The 26,750-nt window shown below is 36.1% G+C and overlaps 2 protein-coding genes across 2 annotated transcripts; one reads left to right on the forward strand and one right to left on the reverse strand.

The window, feature by feature from the left end:
- Positions 1 to 5,007: 5,007 nt before the first annotated feature.
- On the reverse strand, positions 5,008 to 6,544 carry LOC140819425 (probable transcription factor At3g04930). Its single transcript, XM_073179513.1, has one exon. It carries the CDS (start codon positions 6,418 to 6,420, stop codon positions 5,227 to 5,229), a length of 1,194 nt encoding a protein of 397 aa, XP_073035614.1. The 5' UTR covers positions 6,421 to 6,544; the 3' UTR covers positions 5,008 to 5,226.
- A 6,188-nt stretch (positions 6,545 to 12,732) lies between these two features.
- On the forward strand, positions 12,733 to 16,027 carry LOC140819424 (receptor kinase-like protein Xa21). The gene is given in 3 exon segments (XM_073179512.1): positions 12,733 to 13,338; positions 13,341 to 15,524; positions 15,605 to 16,027. Coding segments are annotated over 3 exon segments (2,985 nt in total). The 5' UTR covers positions 12,733 to 12,866; the 3' UTR covers positions 15,934 to 16,027.
- The last annotated feature ends 10,723 nt before the right edge of the window (positions 16,028 to 26,750 follow it).

The following is a 26,750-nucleotide window of genomic DNA, read 5'->3' on the forward strand; positions in this document are numbered from 1 at the left end:
ATTCTGTGGTTGGTTTTACTTAATTAATGAATATCTGAGTGGATTTCTTGATGGCAATTATTTTGCTATGGTGGTTTCAATCTGGTTACAAGTGACATGTGAAAGTTTTGAAAGTCTTGAAGAGCATAATGCTGGCCACTTGTATGAACCGAGTTTGCAGCATGTTGAATACTTCGGGAGTTTAGAGGATTGATGGACAAATAAATGTGAATCTTTATATGCATGCATACACAGGACCGTAGAAAGCAAATACGTATTGCCGACAAAAAAAAATTGCACATTTCTACGTTCATCTTTATCATCATCCTTGAAACAAACATTTTAGCACGCCTTCAAAATTAGACATATTTTAGCTCGTGCAATGAGATGATAAATGATGTTTTGTGTTGAGTAATAGATATTGGATTATTATAAATAATTTATCTTTATTTGTATTTTAAACTATTTTAGATACATCATCAAAATAATGTACGGCCTGTACAAAATCAACTTTTTCATTGATTGCTCTCTGCTGACAAAATTTAGAAAACACCACAAGGTGTGTCTGATCCAGATACCCTTGTGTGAGTACATTGAATCTGATGATAGACCAATTGTCGTGAGGAAGGACGTCCGAACATGTACAATGCATCTATAGGTATTTTGTCTAACTTAAACGCTTTTCTCCTGTATATCGTGCTTTTTTTTCACTATAAAGTAGATTCGGGTTCAAGGGACATTGATGAGGCTCTCAGTCATCCAAACTGGAAGGCTGCTGTTTATGATGAAATCAGAGCACTAGAGAAGAATAATACATGTCACGTCTCTGATCTTCCCGGTGGAAAGAGTCATCCAAACTGGAAGGCTGCTGTTTATGATGAAATCAGAGCACTAGAGAAGAATAATATGTGTCACGTCTCTGATCTTCCCGGTGGAAAGAAACCCGCTGGGTGCAAATATATAGATCTTCACAATTAAACATAAGTCCGACGTAAGTATAGAACTGTTCAAGGCAAGACTTGTGGCTAAAAGATGCAACCTTATGGTATTGACTACAAATAAACTTTTGCTCTTATTGTTGGACTCAATATTGTTCAAGTTCTATTGTCCATTGGAGCCAACCTTGACCGACTTTTTGTATCAAATTGGTGTTAAGAATGCATTTCTCAATGGTGACCTTGAAAAAGAAGTGGACATGAACATTTATGTCTTTAAATCAACATGTACGACTAATAAGGTGTGCAGATTGAGAAAGTCACTCCATGGGCTCAAACAATCACCTAGAGCCTGATTCCATCGATTTATCAATATGTTGAAGAAACATTGCTACACAATGTTAATTTGATCACACGTTATTTGTAAAACACTCTAAAGAAGTTAAGATTGCAACCATTATAGTGTATGTGGATGACATTGTGCTTACAAGTAATAATATATACGAAATAGCCCGTGTGAAACTCATTCTCTCGAAAGAATTTGAAATGAAAGACATTGATCAATTTTTTTGGGAGTGAAAGTGGCAAGTTCATCTTTGAGTATTTCAATTTCACGATAAAATATGTTCTTGACTTATTGAAAGAAACTGGTATTTTATGGTGCAAGCCTGTAGATACTCCATTGGATCCAAAGTCCAAACATCAAGATAGGTATGAAAAAAGACAGTCCTCCAGTTGATAAGTGGAGATATCATACACTAGTAGGAAAACTTATATACCTAGCACATACATGACCGAATATTGTATTAGTGGTTAATGTTATCAGTCAATTCATGAATATCCCAACTGAAGAACACTTGGATGCTGCATATCGGGTGTTGAGATATCTAAAGGGAACCCTGACAAAGGACTACTCTTTAGGAAATCATCTATCCGATAAATCAAAATGTATAGTCATGATGATTGGGCTGGATCTCCTATAGAGAGACGTTCCACATTAGGATACTGCACATTTGTATTAAGGAACTTGGTGAAATGGCGGAGCAAGAAGCAACCTGCAATAGCTCGTAGCAGTGCTGAAGCAGCGTTTCGAGCATTGTCTAATGGAATTTGTGAAGAAATATAACTCAAGAGACTTCTTGATGAATTAAAGGTGGAAGATGGTCATCGTATAGAAGTTTCTGTGAGATAATCAAGCTGCCATTAGCATCTCGAAAAATCCAATCCATCATGATAACAAAGCACGTGAAGGTTGATAGACATTTCATAAGTAAGAAGATTGAAAGAAATGATAGAACTCAGCTACACTCCTACCCAATTGCAAGTTGTAGATATACTTATTAAAATACTCACATGCCCCATTTATGAAGATTTGAATTCCAAGCTTCGCATTATCCATTTTTATGACTCAACTTGAGCAAAAACTCGTGTGAGATGGTCTCACGAGTCGTATTTATGAGACGAATATCTTATTTGGGTAATCCATGAAAAAGTATTATTTTTTATGCTACGAGTATTACTTTTTATTGTGAATATGAGTAGTGTTGACCCGTCTCACAGATTATGATCCGTGGGACGGTCTCATATGAGACCTACTCCTCAACTTGAAGGTGAGTATTGAATAATAGGTAGGCAAAAACTTTTGTGAGACGGTCTCACGGGTCGTATTTGTGAGGCGGATCTCTTATTTGGGTCACCCATGAAAAAGTATTACTTTTTATGCTAAGAGTATTACTTTTTATTATGAATATGGGTATGGTTGACCCATCTCACCGATTATGATCGGTGAGACGGTCTCACATGAGATCCACTCTAATAGGTATTGGATTATTATATATAAATAGATAAGATAGTAATTTATCTTTATTTGTATTTTAGACTCTTTTAAATTAAGATATTTTGAATTCTTCAAGATCAGGATAGCTTCTGATTATTTCTTACTAAATATTTTGTACAATACTATGTTTGTTAATCCAATGAAAAACTCTTTTTTTCTCCCAAGCTGGATCATTTAAAAATTAAAATATGATATAAATATGATTATTTAAATATATATAGATAACATTATGATTTAAAATTCAAATCTTTAATTGTACATGCATTTGTTTACGTGTCTATGCATGGAATTAAGCAAAATTAAAGTAATAAAAAAAATATTTGAAAAAAACGTCTCTTGTATTTATCTCGCAGAGTTGACATAGCCAAATATGGCTAACCACTTGACATAAATAAGAACAAAATGCCTCCATTGATTTCGGTGTTCAGCAATTACCAAATCATCAAATTCATGTCGTACCATAGATTGTCATAATGGAAAGCGAATCATGCTTGCATTATATAAATACTTGGAGTAGATATTTTGTGAGACGATCTCACGAATCTTTATCTGTGAGACGGATCAATCCTATCAATATTCACAATAAAAAGTAATATTTTATTTTAAAAAGTAATATTTTTATTATAAAAAGTAATGTTTTTTCATTGATAACCAAAATAAAAGATATGTCTCACAAAATACGACCGTGAGACCATCTCACACAAGTTTTTGTCAAATACTTGAATAAAGATTTAGTTATGTTAATATTTAATTTTTTTCCCGGCTAAATAAAGATTTTTAATCCATTTGTAAATGAAAAAAATTAACATTTTTATAATACTTTTGCATAAAATATTTTTTTTTCGAATTTTAAAATCTAACCCCCGCCCCCCACCCCCGTCCTGCTGGATCCACTCCATGAGAACTTGTTTTCTTGGTCTTAATTTATGCTAAAAAATAATTTACTTTAATTTGTTGTCACTTGGATGTGGAAAAGGTTGGAACTTTTCGTTTTTGATAGTCTTTTACACGTTTCCCAATTATATATTTGAAAGATATATGGATATAAATTCCATACCAACTTAAATCCTCCTGATGCAGGCAAGTAGGATATTGTTTGGGGCAACTTCTTCCATTCATTTTCAACCGTGAATAAAATTATTATTGTTTTATATATATAAAAAAACCAAAAATAAAATAAAAAAAGTGAGGTGTGCTAGGATGATATTTAAAATTAATTGACTTTGACTAGATTTTAAAATTGTTGACTACAACTTGAAAATCTTGAATGCCTCGTCTCGCCCGTCTGCTCGCCGTCTCGACTCGCCTCCCCAACGTCGTATAGCTTGGGTCGCCTAAAACACCTGCCTCATGCATAGGCGGTGCGGTCGAGGGCCACCTACCGCCTAGACAGCCGTCTCGACCGCCATTTAGAACACCAACCATGTCTTGTAAATTCAAACTAGCCAAATGGCATGACTTGTGAAGAAATATAAATGGCATGACTTGTGAAGAAATATAAACCATATAGTGGGGATCTTGAACGACTTTGGATTGGCGAGGGAAGAAACACGCAAAACTACCAAAACGATGTAGCAACTGGCTTGGTTTATGAAATTGGGAAAAGTTCTCCATTACTTACATGTGTCTGATCTTGCTTACAGACGTTTCACTCTGTTCCTGCTTGTCTGGGTTTTAATTTTCTATCTGGAACCTTGACAGCAAACTTTTGCACCGACATTTAACACACAAAACTCCAGCAATTAAGTTTCACACCTTAAATAAAATCAAATATTGCCTTGCCATGAAATTATGGTAGTATTGTGTTTGCATCCTAATTACTTTGCTATGGGAAATACATGCTGACAGTGCAGCATCGAGACGTAGAAATTGAGTCCAAATGAGCTGCATAGACCAATAAGAGCTTTACTTAAGTAAGACATCTCTAGCTCAGGAACCTTTAGTGTCCAAGGAGCCACTCTCATTAATCCACCATCTAACATTGATACTCAAATTCAGATGTTCGGTTAAGAATATAACATGATCATGTATATCACTGAGCATCATCAACTAATATTTCAATCGACTAACAGCTTGATAACGTTCTATCATTAAATCACAACGACGAAGTTTCTTACAGAACTAGAGCAAGAGAAGATGCTCTGAAAGCTGCAAGATCAAAAACAAAAACATGCTCCTATATGTAGAGTGAAAGAGGTGGGATAATGACGGAGAGACACACATACCGTATTTGAGAATCCATGTATAAAACACGAGTCATCAAAATCTACTACTTATTTCTGTCAAATGGATTCCAATATACATGTCAAACTATCCCTATGCAAGTATCCAGAGACAAGCAAGCCATCAAGGACAGAACAATCACAAACAGTTTCACATTTATCAACAAGCATCCAGCCATTCTACATATAAGCTTAAATGGGTTAAGGGAAATGGGAAAAAGAAAATAAACATACTGCCAGATAAAGCTATTGATCACTTCCCCATGGTCCTAAGTTCCAGTAATTGCTCTTTGATCTGATCCTGCATCAACTCCAACCGCTTGGAGAAAACCTCCAATTCCAATATCTGCTGCTTTCGCCACTTTTCGTCAGCCATTTTGGCTCCGTTCATAGCACCAGCAAAACCCAAAGGCATCGGGCTTAGTGTCGATGCAAACCCATGTACACAGAAAGGTCCATTAGGATTTACATTGGAACTCGTTGAATTTCCCAATAACTCCTTGAGTATGGGTGACAAACAGCTCTTCACAGTCTCCTCTATCACACTTGAAACAGATTGTGTCGTCCCTGCGGCTGCCACCGGAGTGGAGGCGATTGGCGTGGGTGCTGCAGATGGCTGGTTATAACTAGTATTACTGTTGAAAACAGGCTGCTGTTTGTCCTCAAGTTTCACGGCTCCAGTTCGGTTTCTCTTCCTAGGCCGAGGGGTTTTGCTATTTACATCAATACCATTAGGGTTAGGGCTTTGACAATAAGCAAAATTGGGGTAGCCAGGGTCGTCTTCATCCTCATACATGGAAAGAGGGGCAGGGGCAGAGATGGCAAGAATGGCGGAGGTGGAGCCATTGAGCACAGAGGTGCCCCAGATTTTGGAAGAGATTTCGAAGGTAGCGTGATCATGAGGGCTCTTAAAGGCGTAGTCTTTTCCGGAGCCAAATTTGTTGACAACATTGCGATACTTCTTCTTGAGCCTGCGCAGCTTCTCAACAAGCTGATTCTTATTGAAATCGAGCTGAAATTTGTCCCTGATCTGATCATAAAAAGCGGTGGTGTCATGGTGGTGGTGGTTAAAGGAGCTGTGAGGCCCGCCTCGCTGGGTTGTATAGTCGAGAAATCCCTGCAAGAGCTCGATTTCGTCACCGTCGGTCCAGAGCCGTTGGAAGAGCTTGCGAGAGTCGTCGAGCTGCGCCGGTTTCTTAGCAACGACTGTATCCGCTAGCTGTTGCTTGAGATGCGGATCTGGGACGCCGGGAACCGCGACGGTGACCAGAGCTGCCGCGGAGAATGTCGTAGGAGGGAGATCGACGGCGGCGGCGGCTGATGAGGCCGAGTCGTCCTCGTCGCGATCGGAGCTGTCGTCATCGTCGTCGTCGAGGAGGTCCTCGTCCTCGTTGAAGATGTGGGCCGCGGCGGCGGGGTCGGCGGCGGGGTCTTCGGTGGAAGCCATAAACAAATGAATCGTAATGTGTGAGGGTTGGAAAGGGTAGGCCAGTGGGGGGTCTGCTTTTGGTGAGGGGAAACCCGTTTCGATTCGTTCCTTTGCCAACCACTTCCCACACAGGTTCCATTCTCACCATTTATTTCATTTACTATTTTTCTCTCTAAAAAAAATTAATTATATCGAAGTCGATTTTATCAAAAATATAAAGAATAGGTCTCTTGTGATACAATCTCACGAATCTTTATCACAGATCAATTCTAACGATATTCACAATAAAATAAATAATCTTAGCATGGAAAATAATACTTTTTCATTGATAACCCAAAGAAGATATTCCTCTAACAAAATACGATCCGTGAGACCGTCTCATACAAATTTTTGTCAAATATAATTAATATGACCCTAATATTCTTAAACGTATGTCAGTTTAAGCATCAGATTTAGATTATTTATCATATATAATTATTGTACCATGACATTAGTTGTTTTTTTTTTTAAAAAAAAAGTTACATTATTACAACCAAACGATAAATTTGATCGATTTTTACAGCACACAAATTTTTATGAGTTCATTTTAAATATCAAATTTATGTTAGAGATCTCTTGTCTATCTGATCTATGAAAAAATATTACTTTTATATAAAAAAAAATTTATTTTCACTTCGGTTATAAATCAAATCAACTCGTTTCACAAATATAGATACGTGAGATCATACATACTAATATAATATAAGGGATCAAGTTGATTCATTTTACAAAATTTTAATTATAGTATATACACACTCTCCGTGTCCCAATTTAAATAACTAATTGCTATTATCAATCGGTCAATTTGAATGATTAAGTATAATTTAAAACAACTAAGTTGGTTTTATCTTAATTTTTTTTAGAAAAATTATATGTACAACATAAGAAAACATGTCTAAATTTAGTTTTGTACAAATATGCATAAATTTTATAGTATATGCATATATTTTTTATTATTATTAAGGGCTTAAATTACAATTAGTCACAAAATTAAGAAAATAATTTAAATTTGATAAACAATTTAAAGTTATATTTGTCAAAAAATTAAAAAAACAACAACTTTTTATTTGAAAGATTAGGTGAAAATCCAAAAAAAAAAAAAGAAACACATAACTTAATGTGAAATTAATGATATTCTAAACTCTTTATTTATTATTATTATTATTATTATTATTATTATTATTATTATTATTATTATTATAAAAATATGTGTAAAACCCTTGCAAATGAGATGAATGTGAAACTGAAATCTTTAATTTTTACATTGTGCCAGGTTGGTAAATGTAATTTGATTAAACATTATATTAATACATTTTTTAAAAAATTAAAAAGTCAATGATGAATTTGGAAGGTCACCCACTAGCGTCTCTGAGTTTTTTATTATTATTTTTTCCCCGAATTTTTCACTCATTAGCAAATTTATAGTTGACTTTTTTTTTTCTATACATTTTATCACAAAAATTGTCTCATGCGTCAAATATTTTTAGGTTCTAATCAATTAAGTTTTCAAAGTTAGTTTGTATCCGTTCATTTTAATTTTCGGTCATTTTGATCCAATTGATAACGCGACATCGAACACGTTAGCATTTTTATGTCACCTACATGAACGAGCGATTGCATTTATCAAAAGTTATCGCTGATGATAACGATACGACTCAAATTGTGTATTATACAATAGTTAATGCATCGCAACCAACAAGGATAATTATCGCATCTAAAATATCTGTCACAATAATTGAATTTCTTGCAGTTAATGGGAATCAAATATGTGACATTGGCTCTGATACCGATTGTTAGACCGAGCGATTGCTTTACCAAAGCTATCTTGTGGCTGGTAATAAACATCTAATCCTAACAATTTGTATTAGTGGTGGTTATAAACCTAGTCAGTTTTCCCACCAGTCTTTCAGAAGATAAACCGTTAATATTTTGATGTTTTATTATGTGATTATCTACAAAAGTCTTGTTTCAGTACTTGTTATTTTACTTAGTTTGATCATCACTAAACAGGAAGAAATTATCAACATAAAAAATTGAAGTTAGATTTTATGATTACAAACTAATCTGAGCCGATAAGATTAAACTCATATACCACGAAATCAATCTGATACAGAGTACTGGACTGATGGACAATTAACTAAACTGATCTAATAAATAATGTTAATTAGTTAAGAATCGTTTAAGTGAACTGAACTGAATCAGTATTAGACTGATGAGCTTAAAGAATAGATTTGATACCAATTCAACTTGTCAAGGATAAATTGAGTCGGATCACTTAAGTAAGGAAATCCCAATTGAGGTGATAATCGGATGGATTGAAAACATTCTTCGCGCACAATAAACAATTTTCTCAGAGTTCAATTCGAATTCGATCAGTAAGGATAAATCATATTCACTCTTCGTCACAGAATAATAGATATGTTGGTTACTGTATGTGGGGACCCGGACGCTAATCATCTTCTTAATCGTAATTGGGACTAATTTATTTAATTACAATAAACAGGGTCTAAATTTTTTTATTTAAAATGCGGAACATATTGGAATCAAACTCCTATACATATCAATATAAAAGTATAAATCTGATACAACATACAATCATTCACATCTCAGGTTCAACAACTAACTATCAAGTGTTTAAACCCTATCTCTAGTCCAAGTCCGTAGTCTCCACTCTAATCTCGATCTTTCTTCACATCTGTGACCCTGAACCTGTCCCACCTGTTGCTATGCACACATACAAACACGACAACAGCCGGATAACTCCGGTGAGATATAAATATTCCAATATAAACAATGTATTAATGCAATCATATAAAACATATATAAAAGCATAAACAATCATTAAAACATGTATTCAATCTGACTACATGAATCAATACGAATCTATATTTAAGTCAATGACTTGTGATCTTATCTCAACTTATTTCTAACATAGGGATCCCGATCTAATTTAGACTTTGGCATGCTGTATCGAATGTCTACAATAGAAGTCGATCTACATCTAAGCTCATTGATACACCGTAAGTCTAGAGTCTTCGCGGTTCTGACAAAGACTCGACGGTTCTGCCCTAGCTAGGCTGATCTACCCTAGACTCAAACTCTGGCTCTGCTATCATTCAATAGACTAAACATATCAATCTGATAATCTGCATATATCATTGCAATAAAATAAAGTATGTGATTTTGGGAAACTCAAGTCAAACCTAACTCGAGTTGTGCAATCCCGAATCAACATTTATTTATACCTTTATTTTCTCGCTCTGACGAAAACGAAGTCCCGAATCCAACTCTGTCCATTCCCAATCTGGTAATAACAATACCGAACAGAAAAAATATCAATATATAACTCAATACATGACTTGTTCTGATCAATATTCAAATCAAAATACACTCTGATCAATGTCAATCGACGTACAGTACCACAATACAATCTAAATCAATACTGAATCTGACCAATATCAATCACCTGAAGTTTCGACGGCATAACAATACAATCTGAATAACCCCTTCAATCTGAACATCACAGATATAATACCACAACTCATAATCGATATCAGTACTAATCATAGTCTTCAATAATAACAGATCGTGATACCAAATCTATACAATCTCAGTCATATTACTTCAGAAAATCATAACAATTACATATACAGTCTGTTCTTCGATCTGATTTCAATTATACGATGTCTACTATAGCAGGAACACCATATATGATTCATATTCAGTTCTGACAATATCATAATTTTAAAGCATGTCAAAACGTAACAAAACTTACGTCCAGTTGTAGCTGTCGTTGCTAGAAACACGATACCGAAGTCGGATTCAAAATCAGACAGGCGGATCGTTCACAATCTCCAAATCTTCCCTCGGTTTCCTTTTTCCTTTCTCTTTCTTATTTCCGAAGGAAGGAATCGTGTATACATACATATATATATATACATACATATATATATATATATATATATATATATACACACACACACACACACACACACACACACACACACACACACACACACACACACACACACACACACACACACACGTCGCACAATTAAGGCCAAATGGCTTGTCCTTGTTCTGCATGTCGTGCGCATATGCACGCCCAAGCGTCGCGCATATGCGCCGAAAGTTCTGTCCAGATGTTCAACTGAACATCTCCTTGGCAACTCGCGCATATGCGCGCGTGGTCCTCTGAAAATTATCCTAGGCTACTGGACACCTCGTGCAGATGCGCGTGCGCGGGGTCTTCTGCCCAATTCGCGCATGTGTGCGCACTAGGTCGCGCATGTGCGCGAGTGGCACCTCCCTCGCACATACTTCGCGTCTTTTCTCGTCTTTTCCGGTCTAATCTTTTCCGTCTATAATTACCTTGATTAATCCATAAATCATTTCAGATTAATCTCGGATTACAGTAATTAAAATCTCGGGCCTTACACTGTATCTAGCTAGTGTCCAATGGATTTTATTTGCCATGTATTATATTTGAAAAGACGACAAAGACACGTGACATTACTTATAATATTTTCGGGCATGTAATAGATCTGTGAGTACCAATCATTTTTATAATGTTGAAGCCATTATCAATAAAAAGATAATGCATCAGAAATTTTAAAAATAACCGAAACTCTGATTCTATGCACTTACGAACATTTTTGAATTCTTATCAGCATCTCTCAAAATTCTATCTTCAAGCTGGTCTACACACGCTTAAAGTCTATTAGATCGATTAAGGATCACTTTGTGCATTTGATTATTTTCTACCTTATTTTTTGTTTATCTGAGCTGAATTGTAGTAAAAAGATTGTAACTGTCAGAAAACTTATTATTAATAGATTGAGATTGTTGTGTAGTTGCTAGGAGTTTTAGCTTAGAAGATTATTGAATTCATCTAAAGTGGGTTTTGTACAAGAGTCGTACTAATAAAATCTTATAAATCTTTTTAGACGTAGAATAAGAGACATATAAGCTTTGTTTTCAAACTTCCATAAATAAACTATAGACTCTATTTATTTGCAGTCACTTACTTATCCGACACAATTCTTTATGTATTTTATTCACTTTGTGTATTGAGGTTTTTTTTTGTAATTTTATACTTTTTAGTAGCTTGAGTCACTTAATTTGATCGAAAAATTATTTCAAGCTGCTAAACCAATTTGATTTGCAAAATATGTTATACTTGTTTAACACGTTGATTCACCCCTATTAAACTTTTTTTTTTTTTAATCCTAGCACCAACTCATCAATTTTTCAATACTATTTCAGTATTTTATGTTGTTGCATCAATCTTTTTCGATGTCACTTCAGCACATGAAATAAGACTGAAAGAAAAAATAAAGAAAAATCAAAATCAGCACATCTAAATTAAAATTCGAAAACTTAATAGATCAAAATCGAAAACAGAAAAATCGTCTGTGGATAAGAAAAGTTATTTTACTGTTATTTATCCACTAGGAGAAGATCCTCGGGGAAGAAATAGAAAACAAATACGTCACTTAATTAAACTAATGAAGAGCAAGTCAAAGTTGTAGTGTTCATACTCTTCTGTAACAACCAAGATCTTCGAGATCAGTCAACAGATTCACACATGGGCGGAGCTTCCCGGCAACGGTGTGGGAAACACGTATTACTTGTATCATTCATACTCTTATGTAACCACCAAGATCTTTCAAGAGTCAACACATTCACACATCTTGGTGGTCACAGAAGAATACAACGATGACAGATAGGGGTATCAATTCGGATGAGTCGGGTTGAGCAATAGTACTATTTAAAAATTGTTCAACCCGAACCTGAGCTAACCCGAAAACTCTCAACCCGAACCTGAACCTGAATCAACCCGATCAACATGTATAACCCGATTATGAATTTTTTTTAAGAAAATCAAATAAAATTCAAAAAAAAATATTTTAATTTAAACATATAATAACAAAAGCTCTTTCATATATATGATTTAAATTTGAAAGTCTAATCGTAGAAAAATAAAGTATATTTATTAAATCAAATAAACAATTATTTAAAAAATAAAAAATATTCAAAACAAATATTAAATTATGAAAATTTATGATATAAATATACAATAAATATTTTTTCAGACATAAAATATATAAAAATATAGCCAGTATTTATTAATTATATATTTTTTTAAAAAATTAAATTTTTGGGTCAACCCGGGTTGACCCGAACTCGAAAACCCCAAACCAAACCTTATTTTTTTCGGACTGAATCGTGTCGAGTTGGTGGGTCGTGTGTGTTTACATTCAAATGAGTGATTGATTGAAAGATACGTCCATCTCTCTAACTTTAACGAGAAAAGAAGGACGTAAACTTGTATACACTACGTTATTTGTCAACTTAGTACGAGAAAACCAAAAACAATGGCTTCTTGAATTCCACCAATAACTTCTACCAATAACATTAATCACATGTTTCCGATGTTCTTCTGCATCTTCTTCTACTTGTACTTTGCTGCCACTCCTGCGACTTGCTTGAGCAATGAAACGGATTTTGCAGCTCTGCTGGCGTTCAAGAACGCGGTTGATGATGATCCATCGGGGGCTCTAAAGTCATGGAATGAAACTGCACACTTTTGTGAATGGGAAGGGATTCTGTGCAGTCAAAGGCATCGAGGCCGAGTCGTATCTGTTAACTTGATGTCCCGTGGCCTTGTGGGATCCCTTCCACCCCATTTAGGTAATCTTTCTTTTCTTAGAGCGTTCATTCTGCAGAACAACAGCTTTTATGGTGAAATCCCGGAAGATTTTGGTCGTATGAGGCGTCTTGAGATCGTCGAGTTTAGCAACAATTCTTTCAGTGGAGAGATACCAAGAAACCTCTCCCAGTGCTCAAATCTTTATTACCTCAATTTGATAGATAATGAACTCACAGGAATCATAATCCGGAGCTAGGTTCTTTGTTCAAACTTGAAGCTTTAGGCCTGACAACAAACAATCTCTCGGGTACTATTCCATCATTTATAGGGAACCTAACAAGTTTAACGAGACTGTCTCTGTCAAACTGTGGGTTGGAACGAGAAATTCCGGAGTCACTTGTTCAACTCCGTCGGCTGAGATTTATCAATTTAAGTAACAACAATCTGACTGGTGAAATTCCGTATGGTCTATACAATATATCGAATATAACAGTTTTCTCAATGGGTTTGAATGGACTTCAAGGAATTATCCCTCCAGATATTGGATCCACACTTCCGAAATTGCGGGTTTTTGACTTGGGAGGCAATTATTTTGATGGTCTAGTTCCTGTTTCGATCTCAAATGCTTCCTTTCTTGAAAGTATATACTTGTTTTTTAATAAATTTACTGGGAAAATGCCAAATGATTTCCACCGGCTTTCGGCCCTTGAAGAACTTCTCATCCAGTTTAATGGTTTGGAGGGAGATATTAGCTTTATATCATCTTTGACAAACTGTACTAACCTTGAATCATTAGATGTCTCTTTTAATCTTTTGAGCGGTTCATTGCCAGACTCCATTGCCAATCTTTCAAGGCAGCTTAGCCAGCTGTATATAGGAGAAAATCAAATACAGGGAACAATTCCTGCTGGTATTGAAAACCTTATCGGACTTACTGTACTTGATTTTCGAAACAATGTCCTTGAAGGTGGTATTCCTTGGGGCATTGGGAAACTAAGCAAGTTGCAAGAGATCGACGTGGGAGCAAATAGATTGACAAATGAGATACCATCTTCTCTTGGTAACATGACATTGTTGAACCGAGTATCCTTCAAGGAGAACTTCTTGTATGGAGAGATACCTCAAAGTCTGAGTAATTGGAAAAACTTGCTAAGCTTAGACCTTTCTTCCAACAATCTCAACGGCTCAATACCTCGAGATGTTATTAGCCTTTCTTCCATTTCGATTTTCTTTAACATGTCGCACAATGGTTTTACGGGTCCTATTCCTCTGGAAGTTGGCTCTCTCATAAATCTCAAGGACTTGGACTTGTCTCACAATAGATTATCAGGACCAATACCAAGAACTTTCAGCAGCTGCATCATGCTACAACGCCTCCACCTGGAAAGAAATTCTCTTGAAGGAGAGATACCTACTGGGCTTAGTTCTTTGAAGGGACTGCAAGAATTGGATCTTTCACAGAATAACTTATCAGGTTCTATCCCAAGTTTTCTAGCTAATGAGTTGAATCTGATAAGTTTGAATCTGTCCTTCAATAGGCTGCAAGGAGAAGTGCCAACACAAGGAGTGTTTCAGAATGGAAGTGCGATTTCACTTGAAGGAAACGACAACTTATGTGGAAGGATTGCTTCGTTAAAGCTTCCTCCTTGCCCATCTACAAATTTCAAGAAGAAACATTTCTCAAATCTCTGGAAAATCTTGATCTCTGTGTTGGGTGCTGGGGCCATATGCCTCACGCTCTCGGTATGCATCTGGATATTCGTCTTTAGAAGACGAATATCACAGGAGGCTCAGTATTCAGTGCCATCACTTCCTGAGTCCTTCTTAAGGTTATCCTTTGAAGATCTTGTGAAAGCGACAGATGGATTCTCCGAAGCTAATTTGCTCGGTTCTGGAAGATTTGGATCTGTTTACGAAGGGATTCTTGAAGACAAACAAATGTCTGTAGCAGTGAAGGTTCTCAATCTTGAAATCAAAGGAGCTTCCAAAAGCTTCACCTCAGAATGCAATGCAATAAGAGGGATCAGACATAGAAACCTTTTGAAAATACTGAGTGTATGTGAAAGCATAGACTCCCAGGGGAACAACTTTAAGGCATTGGTTTATGAATTTATGGCTTACGGGAGTTTGGACAAATGGTTGCATAATGATCATGCAAAAAATGAAATTGGAAGCAGTAAAAATCTTAGCCCAGCTCAGAGATTGAATATTGCCATCGACGTTGCATCAGCAGTCGAATACTTACACAATGGCACTGATTCTGTCGTCGTTCATGGTGATTTGAAGCCAAGTAACATTCTATTGGATGAACACTTGACTGCCCACGTCGGGGACTTTGGCTTGGCCAAAGTGATATCCAAGATATGTCCGCCGAATGAAACAAGCACCAACTCAGCGGCGATCAAGGGTACCATTGGTTATATTCCCCCTGGTAAGAGATTCTTCATATACATTGAAGAAACATGAATCAAAAGTCCTATTTTAAAATCTAACTATAAAGTACATTTGCAGAGTATGGCATGACAAATGACATCTCAATACAAGGGGATATATACAGTTGCGGGATTTTTCTATTGGAGATGATCACGAACATCAGACCAACAGACGATGCAGTGTTTGGTGGCCATTCGAACCTACACGATTTAGTTAGCCATGCTTTGCAAAGCCAGGAGACAGATCAAATCATTCCACGAGAACAGACGGATAGTAAAATCAAGAATTGTATGACTTGTATTCTTGAAATTGGAGTAGCATGTTCCAAGGAATCGCCTAAAGATAGAATGCAGATGAATGATGTAGTTAGAAATTTGCATGACATTCAGAAGGCTTATTTAGCCTGAATGCTCAAAGTTGGATTGATGAGGGGAAAAAACTCTTCTGCCAGTTCAATTTTAAAAAATTTAAAAATAAAAACTTCATTTTTTTTCAAACTTGTGTGAAACGATCTCATGAGTCGTATTTTGTGAGACAAATATCTTATTTGGATCATCCATGAAAAATTATTACTTTTATGCCAAGAGTTTTATTTTTTATTATGAATATCGATAGGGTTCAACTGTCTCACAAATAAAGAATCATGAAACCATTTCACAAGAGAACTACCTCTTTCATGTATCACGATTTGCTAGTTATATTTAATACAAGAGCACTATATAGTAACTAAATTGAATCATTTTCCATGTTATCAAACTAGCTGCAAGATTTTAATATACTATAATAATATTATTTATTTATTTTTTTTACTATCATTTCAATTTCAAAATTTTATACTTTTTTATTTTAAAATAATAAAAAAATTATTTTTTTTATGAAATACATATATCCGAAAATAAATATTAAGAACCCCACAGTCGCACTAATCTCGTTGTCAAGCTTATCTTCTCGGATAAAAGATTTGGAAAGACATAATGACAATAAATTAAAATTTATTCCATTCGTGGCCAACCCAGAGAGTGGTAATGTAATACGGGAGGGATTAATAATTATCTTCGTGATGATAATATTCGAATCTTAGCATTTGAGTTATCATATTAGTCATCGTTTGGTTCGTGTGATAAAATAAGTAAATGATATATAATAAGAGTGATTATAAAATAAAAAGTAAGGATAAATAACACATTATGATAAATTATACGATGTTTAACATGATTTTAACTTGCTTGATTATTTTTGTTAATTATATTATGATTACTAAAATGTCCTCTTCATATATTAATTAGTAATACATTCTTAAAATGATTGAGTAAATAAATAAAATTTCTAGAATTAATTTATTTAAAAAATTATAAATAAAATTTAAATATTATATTAATTATTAAAGTTTCATTGATTTTAATTTTCGATAACAACTTATATTATAGAAAATAATTAAAATTTGATAATAACATAAATATGCATTTATTGTGATCATTAAAATAGTAATACAAATTTGAATATTAAATAATATTTAATAACAATTATAATATTTCGATTAAAAATAATATAATAATTAAAATATGATCAATAATAATTATATTATTTATAATATTAGTCAAATTTAAAATTATATTTAAATATTATTAAATATGTTGAATTTATAATTATTTTAAACTTTAGGATATTAAAGAAAAATTTAAATTAATCAAACAACATCCCTTCTTCCTTAATGATAATATATCTACCAACAAGAGGATAATAATACATACAGTGCGGGCTGAACAGACCTGGGTTTTTTTAAAAAATATTATTATTTTAAAAATAATTCATTAAAATAGTGTGAAAGGAAAAGGTTTATAAGACTATTGCAATTCGTGACTTATTTGTCCGGATTCTAACTTTTTTTTAAAAAAAAAGAAAAGAAAAAGGAAGTAGGGCACATATTCAAAGAATCCGTGTCCAATCTCGCCCATTATTTTATATTTATGTTGCTAAAGTAAGTTGATATGAAAGATGAAATCTTAAATAAAATTACTTTAAATTTTACTTTAGTAAATTTAATTAGTTATATTTTGTTGATAAAATTATAATATTTGTTATATAATGATTTTTTGTTTGCAAGATGGCTAAAAATACGGATAATGTGTTGTATTTGCGGGGTAAACTCATATCAAATAATATCAATGCTGGAAACCTGAATGCACTAATTCCTCCACGCCGGTCTGACAAATGTCTTTGGAGATTGCATAATGCTGGGATTCACCTCCGTGTACGCCTATGTCTAGCACGCATGGGTTTCTATGGTGTCATTCTGTGTGGTCCTATTAAAAACTATGATAATCATTTGCTTACAGTCATAGTTGAGAGATGGCGTCGGGAGACACACACATTTCACCTTACAAAGTGGCTTTCGACCGGGTATGAATGGGAGTCGCCCTACATTTAACACGTCGCTCATACCATTTCAACAATATTCTGAGACAGAAGAGTATGAGGTTGGTGGGAACATTACCGATACCAGTACATCTGCAGCCCAAACACGTACGCATGGAGATGCTGAAGAGATGTTAGGTCGTGGACGTAGAGTAATTAGAAGACCACCGTGTGGCACTGGGGGCATCGTTACCATCATCATTAACTATTTATTTCGAGATGCACAATTACTTACGTCGTATTGTTGTATGTTTTTCTATTTTTTTTTTAATTTTAATTTGAAGTTGTTGCTGCAACATTTGTATCAATTTATTATTGATTTTTTTTTAAATGTGGAATGCAGTGTATTAGTCTTTTATTAATAAATTTACGGATAAAGTTATAGTAATGAAAAAACATAAATATAATTACTAAATCATGTCAAATAAGTCAACACACTTGATATTACTAAATCAATTCTCCCAAATTCTGATACTCAACAAAATTCTCCCAAATCAAATTCTGAATTACTGAGACTCGGTGCAATTCTCTAAAATTCTGATATTCGACAGAAAACTATCAAATCAAATAGGAATTTCGATAATCTCACGATCAACGCAATTTATAAAGGGAGGAGAATCACAAATTCTTTATAACTAACAAAAAATACCACGGGATGAAGGGAAAAAAAGAGCTGCGCAAGAAGAATGCCGGAAACTTGAGCCGAAGGACTGATGAATTCACCAAATACTCGGTGAAATTTTATTACATATTTTTTAAAATGCCGAAGGACTGATGAATTCACCAAATACTCGGTGAAATTTTATTACATATTTTTTAAAATTGTTTTGTATATAACCACACAAATTGATTTGACAATAAAAATTAATCTACTTATATTAAACTTTTAAGTAAGTCATTTCAAAATATATAGTTGGATAAAAATATGTTAATTAGAATTATTAATTTCTTATTTTAATTTGCATTAACATAAACATATTTATAATATTATATAAATTATATTATAGTGACCAAAGTTATAGAGTAACTAAACATTATTTCATATATAAATTTTTATAATTTTTTTTAAAAAGTAACAAAATACTTTATAATTTCATTAATATTAAGTACAATAATATTAACTCATTCTTATATTAAATTAATTATATTAAAAATACTAAACTTGAAATATTTTCAAAAATCACAAAATCATATTTATTATTATTTTAATATTCCTACTATTTTTTAATATCTCGATTAATATTAAAAATATAGTATTTAACTAATTATACTTAATCATATAATATTAGTGAACAAAATTATAATTATATTAATATAATATAAATAATACAAACAAAATTATAATGACATTAATATAATATAAATAATACAAACAAAATATTAAAAAAATTACTTAAATTACCTTCTCAGACGTAATTATATGGAACTTGTAATAATATCTGTAATGACCAAGATTTTATATCATGTTAAATTGCGATTATAGATTTTTAATCGAGACAAGTATGGAATACTAATTTAATGTGATTGTTAAAAGGCTATTACGAGACCAAAACGGGCCAAGCACATGAATTATATAATTTGGGGACAGAAAGTCTGGCGCCCGAGCGGTAGGTTTTGACCGCCCGAGCGCCAGTGTTCATCAAATAATGGTTGCGGGCAGAAGAGTTGGCGCCCGGGCGGTAGTTTTTGACCGCCCGAGCGCCAAAGGAGTAAATCGGAAATGTTGGGCAGAAAGGGCCGCGCCCGAGCGGTATATTATTACCGCCCGAGCGCCGGCTAAAATGCAAGAAAAAGAGACACGTTGTTCCAACATGCAGCTTGTGATATATATATGTATATACAAGCAACAGATTGATTCAGAAATCAGAAAAAGGATCGAGGGAGTTTGTTAAAAATCCTTACGCCTCTATATTTCAATCCGTCCGTCAGATTTTAAATCCGACTTCGGTACCGAGTTCCTATCGACGTAGGCTACAACTGGACGTAAGTTTTACTACGTTTTGACATGCTTTGAAATTATGTTATTGTCAGAATTGAATGTAACTCATATATGTTGTTCTTGACATAGTAGACATCATAGAATCGAAGTCAGATTAATAAACGGACTGATTATGGAATTGTTATGATTTTTAGAGTTGAGTTGATTGAGAATTGATATCAAGATTGAGGTATTATCGAGTATGAGGTGTTGGGATTGATATCTGACTGATATGGTAGTGCTGGATATATTGAAAATATAACGTTTTGTTGTGAAACAGAATTTGATTAAATTCTGATTATATCCAGTATTGATTGAGTGGTGTATTTACCGTACCCTCGATATTGTTATTGTCAGATTGAGTATTGACAGGCTTGGGGTTCGAGACTTCGACACAACCAGGGTATCAGAAAGAAAGGTATAAATTAATGTTGAGTTGGGATTGCACAACTCGAGTGAGGTTTGACTCGAGTCTCCCTAAATCACATACTTTCATTTATTGCATTGACATTTGCAATTGATGAGACTTATGATTGTTGTCTATTGATTTATAGCCACTGCATGTAATGACTGCTGATTCGCTAGTCATTGATTGATTTGCTTAGATACTGACTGCATGTATGGATTACTGAATCGTTGAGTCATAGGCTGATTCGCCTAGTCACCGGCTGATTCGTCTGGTGATTGACTGATTCGTCTAAACTTAAGCTGATTCGCTTAATTACAGGCTGAGTTGTCTGGTTATTGGCTGATTCGCCTAATTACCGGCTGATTCGTCGGGTTATTGACTGAGTCGTCAATTCTGCGGCTAATTCCCCCAGACACTGATATATGAATTATATCGATGCCGTTTAGGGATTGATTCATTCCTATCGACTGAAATTCGATATAATTACCTATATCCAGACATCGGGATCCCTAGGATAGAGTTGAGTCGAGTCTGAGACGACGCGTCAGTTGAGTCGATTCTGAGACGACGCGTCGGTTGAGTTGAGTCTGATATGACATGTTGATTTACATTGTTTATACCATTCATGATTATTGAATGTTGATATTGATTTATGTTTCTGATTTGATACATGTTATGAATCTTTCTTATATGCTTTCGTATATGCTTTTATATGATTGCATGTATACATTGTTTATACTGGGATAGTTATATCTCACCGGAGTTATCCGGCTGTTGTCTTGTTTTGTATGTGTGCATGACAACAGGTGGGGCTGGATCAGGGTCAAGAAGAGGATGAGAGAAGATTAGATAGCGTGGAGATCCGGGCTTCGAAGCAACATAGGGTTGGACACTTGATATTAGTTGTTAAACCTTAGTTGATTAAATGTATGTGGTACAGGACTTGTACTTCTATACTGAGATGTATATATGTTTTATGTCACTACGTTCCGCTTCGTATTAAAAAAAAAAATTTTAGACCCTATTTTAGAATTGATTAATTAGTCCCAATGATGATTAAGAACTTGATTAGCGTCCGGGTCCCCACAACAGGTGGTATCAGAGCTATTGGTCTAGAACCTAGAGTTCTTTAGATTGAGATAGAAGAGGCTAGTGAGCGGGGTAGATTGAGGTTTTCCTTCCTGCTTTTGAATGCTAGCATGTCGTACTGCTTTATATAATACATGTTACTTGATTTATCTGATTTGATTTTGTAATATGTATTATTGGGAACGAATCTGAATTGATTCTCGATCAGCAGTAAGATGATCGGAGGAAGGACTGAATTGAAACAGGTTTGTTGGATTGAGTTACTAATCCTTGTGATATTCAGATATGCCTCCGAGAAGAGTACCAGAACAGGGTAGTACATCAAATCCTCCAATGGATGTAACACCGACTCCAATGGAAACCTTGCTGAAGAGGTTTCAGTCATTCAAACCACCCACTCTGAAAGGTACTGAGACATCAGTCGAGTGTGAGAGTTGGTTAGGTAGCATTGAGTTGCTGTTTGATTCACTGGAGTACAGTGATGAGCGCCGGATTAAATTGATTGGGCACCAGTTGCTTGATGTTGCACAAAGCTGGTGGGTTACAATGAAGAGGGCCTTGGAGCAACGATGTACGATTATTACTTGGGATGTATTTAAAACTGAGTTTTATCAGAGATTTTTCCCAATATCGTACAGAAAAGACAAGGGGGCGGAATTTGCCAATTTGAGACAGGGTCAGCTGAACATTGAAGAATACGTGACCAAGTTCTCTACCTTGTTGAAGTTTGCTCCACATGTGTCTGAAAATGACGAAGCCGTTGCCGATCAGTTCATCAATGGCCTAAACCCCGATATTTTTACATTGGTGAACACAGGGCGACCGAATAACTTTGCTGATGCCATGAATAGAGCAAAGGGCGCTGAAGCGGGCCTGATAAGGCAGAGAGGAGCTGAATTTGTTCCTCCAATGTCGAGACCACCGCAACCACCTCCCCGATTCGAGAGTGGCAGTAGCAGTGGTGGAAGGAAAGATTTTCTGAGGGCTAGAGGAAAGCAATTTAAGAAGTCTGGCGGAAGTTCTTCTAGCTCCAGTGGTTCTCAGCAGAGTTATACCGGTGTTTACTGCGAAAATTGTGGAGGGAGACATTCCACTGAGCAATGCCAAGGAGTACTTGGTAGTTGCCACTTCTGCAAACAACAAGGACATTTTGCCAGAGTATGTCCACAGAGGGGTTCTCAAAGATCCCAGGGAGCTGAACTATCTGGACCAGCGGCACAGTGGAGTAGACGATCAGCCACTGTTCATTCATTTCAGCCAGCACCACCTCAGTCACAGCAGAGGCCAGGAGGAAGCCAGACAGTTGGCCAGCCTCCTAGACAGCAGGCCAGAGTATTTGCTTTGACGGAGGAGCAGGCTCAGGAAGCACCAGATGATGATGTTGCAGGTAACTGATTTGTTTGATTTTCCTGCATGTGTATTGAGGGATACCGGTGCTTCATATACTATTATTTCTGAAAGACTTGCATTGATGTATGCATTATTTGTTGAGTCCCTATTTACTGTAGTATTTGTTTCTGTTCCCTTGGGAAAGGATCTTGTATCAGCGATTTCTGTTAGATCTTGTATACTACAGTAGGATGAGAATGAGATCGAGTTAGATCGTGTAGTAGCTTGTGTTGTACTGGTGTTCTATGATTTTGGAACTGCATTACTGATATTGATATGCTGATCAAGTACGAAGCTACCATAGATTAATTCCAGAAAATGGTAAGAATCAGACCTGAGATGATCAAGAGATGAATATTGTACGATAAGAATTCTAGACTGAGAATTCCTTTGATATTCATACTAGCTATGACTCGATTATTACAGAAAAGAGCAGAAAACTCCTTATGTATTCAGTTGATTTACTGAAGCTGAGTCTATCGTTGGTTGATTTACCAATGATAAGAAAGTTATTGATGTTTTCCCCAGATGAGACTTCAGATCTGATTCCAATCAGAGAGACTGATTTTAGCCTTGAACTGATATTGGAAATTGTTGAAATTTTAAATCCTGATTGAGACAGATTGCATTCAGGATGTGTTGTATCTGAAGATGATATATTTGTTGATTTTAACAGAGTTAAATCGTGATTAGTCAGCTGAGGTTGAAATCAGTGACAGACAGTTACGATTTATGAATTTAGCATGTTTTGAATCTGAATGAATATTGATGTTATTCTGAACACGTGGTTGAGACGGATTGTAGACAATGAAGATTATATTGTACCGTCTGAACCAGAGCTGATTTTGAAACGTTAGCAGTTCAAAACGCTGATTAGAATGTTTTGAACTCAATATCGATAGTCAGAACAGAGTGTCGATCAGAATACCAGGCAAGTAATACTGTATTGTATGAGATTGATTATTCTGTGATATCAGATGTAGTGACCCGTTCCAGAATCACCTACTAATGAAGAACTAAGCATGCAATTAACTTAATTAATAATAATCAGAGATAACAGCGGAAATATGGCCAACGACAGTAGTTATACAACCCAATCGAAATCAGAACAACTCAAAATATATTCGGTACAACCATATCGAATAGAATAGTACTGAAAACTAAACCAACCAGCTACTCACTGTCCTCCTCCTGCTCTTCCTGAGCCATCCAACCTGAGGCCTGCCCCGTGGGAATGGGGTGTCCAAGATAAACAAAACCGAGGACGTGAGCGATAAGAACGCCCAGTACAAAAGCATGAGTATACAAGCCTATATGAAATGCACATGCTATGATATGATACCAGGGTAGTCAAGAAACAGGAGTAACAAAGGATCTCAAAATGCTCAGTCTAGAGGCGCCAAGTGGATAGTGCCGCGCGGTACTCCTCTGGGTCACTGCATCCACTACAAGAACAGACGTGGACCTAAAATATCCCGGATCACCGAAGCCCTCCGGACCCGTCGGCCACTGTGTACTCTCGGTGTCCATGCGTCCACAAGACAAGACAGGGCTGAGCGGCCCCACAAGATATAGCTTATCTCGAAAGAGATACAGCTCAACAATAAAGGCTATCTCGAAGGAGATACGGCTCAACATGAAATGCAACATGCATCATAAAGCGTGACATAATAGCATGCATCAAATGACATATATCAATGCACCACATAATCATGCAACACATATAAGAATGTATACTCGACCAGGATATCTCGGATAGTACTTTCGTACCTCTATCACAGCAAGCCTAGCCTTATGCAACACCGCTAATCAGGTCTAGAACAAGCCTACGCATCAAAAGCATACCCAATGAACAATACTACCATGCTCGACTAGCAAAACCAGTACTACCAAAGGTTTAGGGTTTACCTGCGTCCGTCGACAGCCCTTTGATGTCGATTGCCTCGTAACTCAGGCGTCGCTACACTACCAATCCTGGCAGCTCTTGGCTATCGCTCGACCAACAACTAACCCTAGAAACCTTCCAAACCTCTCAACTATGAGACACAACTTCAAGAACTTGCCATCCAAAATGTGGAATTTCGAGCACTATTTATAGGCTATGTTCGGATCCACCGAACCCACTTCGGAACGTCCGAACTCCCACGTGTCCATCGGCTCTTGACACCTCATGATCGGATCCACCGAACTTACACTTCGGATCATCCGAACTTGCATGTAAACCGACGTGTCGATCGACTCTTGACACCTCATGATCGGATCCACCGAACTCACTTCGGATCGTCCGAACTCTTCGGTGCTACCGAACCATCTTCGGTCCGTCCGATCATGACCACGGTCAAAATTACACATTAAACCTTCTTAATCACCATTAATCCGTTAATTACCCAATTTGGAATTCGGGCTACTACATTCTCCCCCCCTTAAAAGATTTCGTCCTCGAAATCAGGCTTAGAGGATGAACAAAACGAAATAACAACATCGTTATTACATCTCAATTGTTGTTGAACACAACTGATTTTTCGATTACAACTGAAAACACAAACATATACAAAGCACAACTCAAAAGAGCTCTGGATGCTCTGAACGCATACGACCCTCTAACTCCCAAGTGGCTTCTTCAGTGCCTCTGCGCTGCCACTGAACTAAAACAAGAGGAATTATCTTATTCCGCAACACCTTGTCTTTGCGATCGAGAATCCGCACTGGTCGTTCCACGTAAGACAAATCCGAATCTAGTTGAACTTCAGAGGGATGCAAGATGTGAGACTCATCTGCTACGTATCGTCTCAACAAAGATACGTGGAACACATCATGAATACTTGATAGGTACGGCGGTAATGCAAGTCTGTAAGCCAAATCCCCCACGCTTTCCAATATTTCAAATGGACCAATAAATCTCGGAGACAGCTTACCCTTGAGACCAAATCTCAAGATCCTGTGAAAAGGCGAAACTCGGAGAAACACTTTCTCACCTGGCTGAAAATAAAGAGGTCGCCGCTTGGTGTTCGCATAACTAGCCTGTCGATCCTGAGCAATCTTAATCCGTTTCTTGATTATTGCAACCTTATAAATAGCCTGCTGGACTAACTCCGGTCCCTCAACATGTCGTTCCCCAACTTCGTCCCAGAATAATGGAGTACGACAACGTCGCCCATACAACGCCTCAAATGGTGCCATACCAATACTACGATGATAGCTGTTGTTGTACGCGAACTCAATCAAAGCCAAATGATCCTGCCAAGCGGGTCCGAAATCCATAACACAAGCTCGCATCATATCCTCAAGTGTACGGATAGTCCTCTCTGTCTGACCGTCGGTCTCTGGATGATAAGCCGTACTCAAACTTAGTGAAGTGCCCAATGCTGACTGGAAACTACCCCAAAATCGTGAGGTAAAACGAGGATCTCTGTCACTAACAATACTGACTGGCACTCCATGCAGACGTAAAATCTCTTGAATATACAAGCGAGCCATACGATCGAAAGTGAAATCACGGTTATATGGCAGAAAATGAGCAGACTTGGTGAGTCGATCCACCACTACCCAAATAGCATCACTATTCCTCGAAGACAATGGTAAGTGAGTAATGAAGTCCATCGTGATATGCTCCCACTTCCATTCAGGAATAGGTAAGTTCAGCAATAATCCTCCCGGTCGACGGTGCTCTGCCTTAACCTGCTGACAAACAAGACACTTGGAAACAAACTGATAAACGCTGCGCTTCATCCCTTTCCACCAAAATCGTGTCCTCAAATCTTTATACATCTTATTGCTTCCCGGATGAACACTTAACTTGCTTCGATGGGCCTGAGATAAGATCTCTTCCCTCAAAGTATCATCCTCTGGTACTACAACCCGATTAGACAAACACAGAAGACCATTAGACTGATAATGGAAATTACTATCTCCACCAGCCAACCGAGCTAATCTCTGAGTCTTGA

Source organism: Primulina eburnea, chromosome 18, assembly GCF_022965805.1.
Source record: "Primulina eburnea isolate SZY01 chromosome 18, ASM2296580v1, whole genome shotgun sequence".
Classification (NCBI taxonomy): domain Eukaryota; kingdom Viridiplantae; phylum Streptophyta; class Magnoliopsida; order Lamiales; family Gesneriaceae; genus Primulina; species Primulina eburnea.